At 44.4% G+C, this 3,557-nt stretch overlaps 1 protein-coding gene across 1 annotated transcript; it reads left to right on the top strand.

Moving 5' to 3' along the window:
* Positions 1 to 263: 263 nt before the first annotated feature.
* On the top strand, positions 264 to 2,119 carry AOL_s00210g288 (uncharacterized protein; the record flags this gene model as incomplete). The annotated part of the gene is made up of 3 exons (XM_011129089.1): positions 264 to 394; positions 507 to 2,022; positions 2,102 to 2,119. The coding sequence occupies 3 exons, from the start codon at positions 264 to 266 to the stop codon at positions 2,117 to 2,119; spliced, it is 1,665 nt and encodes a 554-aa protein (XP_011127391.1).
* Positions 2,120 to 3,557: the final 1,438 nt, after the last annotated feature.

The raw sequence follows: 3,557 nt of genomic DNA, 5'->3' as shown, positions 1-3,557 counted from the left end.
GGTTCTGGAAATCCAACGAGCTCCGATTTATTTCTACAGCTTCTGGTCCATCAACGTCTTAATTCTTAGCTTGTATAAAAACATCGACCCCTCCTGCATCTTCACCATCACCATCACCATCACCGTCGTCATCTTACTCCACAACCTCATCTTCGTCATCCATCGATCGATAACCTTCCCATCGTCGTTATACTTCTATCCGACCTACTTTAGATACCCAACTTTAATAGCGTATTCGATTTGGTTCCATTCTATCCATCACCATGACGACACTAGTAGCCTCCCCGACACCGCACCCCCCCACGACGACATCGCACCCCTACACCTGCAACACCTGCCAGGTCGCCTTCAAGTCGTCCGATGGCCAGCGAAACCACATGCACACCGACTGGCAGTATGTTCCTCTCTCTCTCTCTCTCTCTCTCTCTCTCTCCAAGATCTCTTCTTCCCCAGTTTCAAACTTAACTCCCAAGTCTAGTTACTGACATATAAACGTTATAATCCAGCCGATATAATCTAAAAAGAAGAATCGCAGAATTACCTCCAATAACCTCCGAACTCTTCGCCGAGAAGGTCTTGACCTCTCAAGCCGCTGATCGAGCTGCTCGTGATCGTGCAAGCTTTGAAAAACCATGTCAGCCCTGTGGGAAAGTCTATTACTCTCAAAACGCATATAACAATCATGTCAACTCTCAGAAGCATAGGCAGAGAGTTCATGCTCTTACGAGGTCTGGTTTGATTAATGATGGAACTGAAAGTGTTATGAGTTCTACTTTTTCTATGGACGACACCGAGGATGGGACTTCTACGCCTGTTCCTCCTGCTTCTTCTGCTGTCAAGGAGGAGGATGCTGCTGCTGCCAAAGCTGAGCTGTCTTCTTTAGTCTCCAACCTCTCTATATCAAACTCTTCCAAACAACCACCAAACTCGCAAATCGATAAAGGAAAGGAAGATGATGAGGAAGACGACGAAAGTCTCCCTTCCCTGCCGATAACGGAATGTCTCTTCTGTGCTCAACCATCTCCAACTCTTCAACAAAATCTCACCCATATGTCAAAACTTCACGGCCTCTTCATCCCCGAACAACCATTCCTTGTTAATCTAGAAGGTCTAATCCGCTACCTCGGTCAGAAAATCTTTGTAGGCCACACATGTCTCTATTGCAACAAATCAAAGGGTGGATTGGACGGCATAAGAACCCATATGCGAGATAAAGGTCACTGTATGATCGCCTTCGAAACCGAAGCCGAAATGCTAGAAATAGGTGAATTCTACGATTTCAGGTCGACCTACAACCCAGATGACGAAGAAGACGAATGGGAATCCGATGAAGATGGAGAGGAAGGTGAGGGACAAGAAACATGGGAAGACGAAATGGGTAATAAAACAGCAGCCGACAAATCCTGGGAAACAGACTCCGACGCTTCCTCCTGCGATTCTGCTGAAATCGGTTCCTTAAAGGTAGCTTCGGTACTAGGGGAGGCCGGAGGACCCGGTAAAGGTCGAAAACTATCTCACCACAGAACCAGCAGTTCTCACCACTTGGAAGATGGATGGCATTCCCATGCTCATAGCCACAGCCATACACACGCTTCTCACCTTCCGCATCATCATATGCAAGCTGTGTATGTAACGGAGACGGAAATGCACCTTGGTAACGGCCGTAGCGTGGGTCATAGAAGTTTGGCTAGATACTACCGTCAAAACCTGCGTGATCATCCATCATACGGCGAACAGGAGCGGGATGCACTAGCCATCGAAGACGGCGATGCAGAGGAAGCTGCTGACGAAGGGGAAACTGAAGAAGGAACGGATACAAGGTTAACACAAGCTCAACGACGGGCCAACAAAGCTGCGCTTATCAGCCGAGGAAATGGGGGTCAAGGACTAGCATTGGCCAGTAAAACTGCTAAAGAACGAGCAAAGAAGATGGAAAAGAATGATAAAGCGTTCGAACAGCGGGGTAGAGACAGATTCCATGCCAAGATTGAGAAACAAGCCAACAAACAGAAGCATTATCGGGTATGTTCCTTCTTTCTGCTTCTTCACTATCTCGACAACACAAAAACCAGCAGGATGCTAATATAATTTTGTCTTATAGGATCCACTTCTCCAGTGATCGATCACCCACTGCCCGACTATCGATATTCATCTTTTCCACCTCTCTTTCTTTTATATATTTCTATTTCTTCACCCTCATTGTATAAATACCCTCTTTTTATCATGGGTACTTTTTTAAAGCTTCTTTTTTTTTTCTATTATTGTTACATGTGGTTCAGAATCGGTGTTTACTAAACCGGCTTTTGTCTTTTTTTTTGGTTTCCTCGTTTGGTTACTGGCTTGGCTCTGGCGAAGGGAATTGGCCCCAACTACCCTTCTTTTTTTTGTTCCCCCTCGAACTCTTCTTCAAAAATATGAGGAAGTCGAGGGAGGCGCGGGGAGGGGGAAGGGTTCCACGGATCGTATTTATGAATTTGTCATGTATGAATGAGATATGACCCCTGATTAATGCTGGATTGTAAGCGGCTGAGGGGTGTTTGTTTGCGGCCAAGCTGCCCAGTTAAGTAGCTTAGCTAGGTAGCTGCTGCTTGCTTGCTGCTTGCTGCTGCTGATGATGATGATGACGGGCGGGGGGACGGTTAGAGGAATTAGAATTATTTGATTATGTGCTGACATCTCTTGGCTTTTTCTTACTTTTCACACCATTCTTATGGTTTTCGATAGCTGCTATGAGCTTGATATGATCTCTTTCTCTTCTAGAGATGATTCTCGTCTTCTTGATGATAATAACAAGAAAAAGAAGAGGAAGAAGGAAGAAGGAAGGAAGATGAGAAAGTGAGGAAAGTAAAAAAGACATTATCATTGCATTTTATCCCTTCCCCAGCTGCGCTGCGCTGCAAAATGCTTTGCACACGGTGTATATAATTGCTTTCGACAAAAATAAAAAAAAAGACCATTCCTTCCAACCAGAGAGACTAAGCTATAAAATAAAAACCACACTGTATAAAAGGGAGACAAAGACAAAAGGAATGGAGGAACAAAGAGAAGAAAAGAAAAAAAGGACAAAAGAACGCGAACGCCCACGTGTAAGATCGATTGTAGGTTTTTTTTTCTGCCAGATAAAGGAAAGGGGAAAATAAGGAAATATGCTAAAGGAAGAAAAAAAAAAGAAAAACCGATGCCACACCCGCGCGATAGTGAGGTCCCACGTTTTTTGAAATAAATGATAATGATGATAGATGATGATAGATGATAAAAAAAACTACTTCCTAACCTTTCCCTTTTCTTCCCCTGGGACTTTAACTTCATCTTACAACCAACCCCCTCGCTTGCTTAACTACTACTACCACCCCTTTGCTCCTACTAACTATAAACCTCCTTGAACCTTTATATATACCCTTCATCAAACTAACATCCATCCTAGCTCTTTATGAAATGAAACAAAGGGACTTTAACCGTGCGATGGCAATCCACCGCTTCCGTAGCTAGTATCCTGCTGGTAATTCGGAGCATACTGTTTCGTTTGCTGCATGCTCTTTGGGTTGGCAACCACATAC

The sequence above is a fragment of the Orbilia oligospora genome (assembly GCF_000225545.1).
Source record: "Orbilia oligospora ATCC 24927 unplaced genomic scaffold scaffold00210, whole genome shotgun sequence".
Taxonomy (NCBI): domain Eukaryota; kingdom Fungi; phylum Ascomycota; class Orbiliomycetes; order Orbiliales; family Orbiliaceae; genus Orbilia; species Orbilia oligospora.
This window is presented reverse-complemented; position numbering and strand designations above follow the sequence as displayed.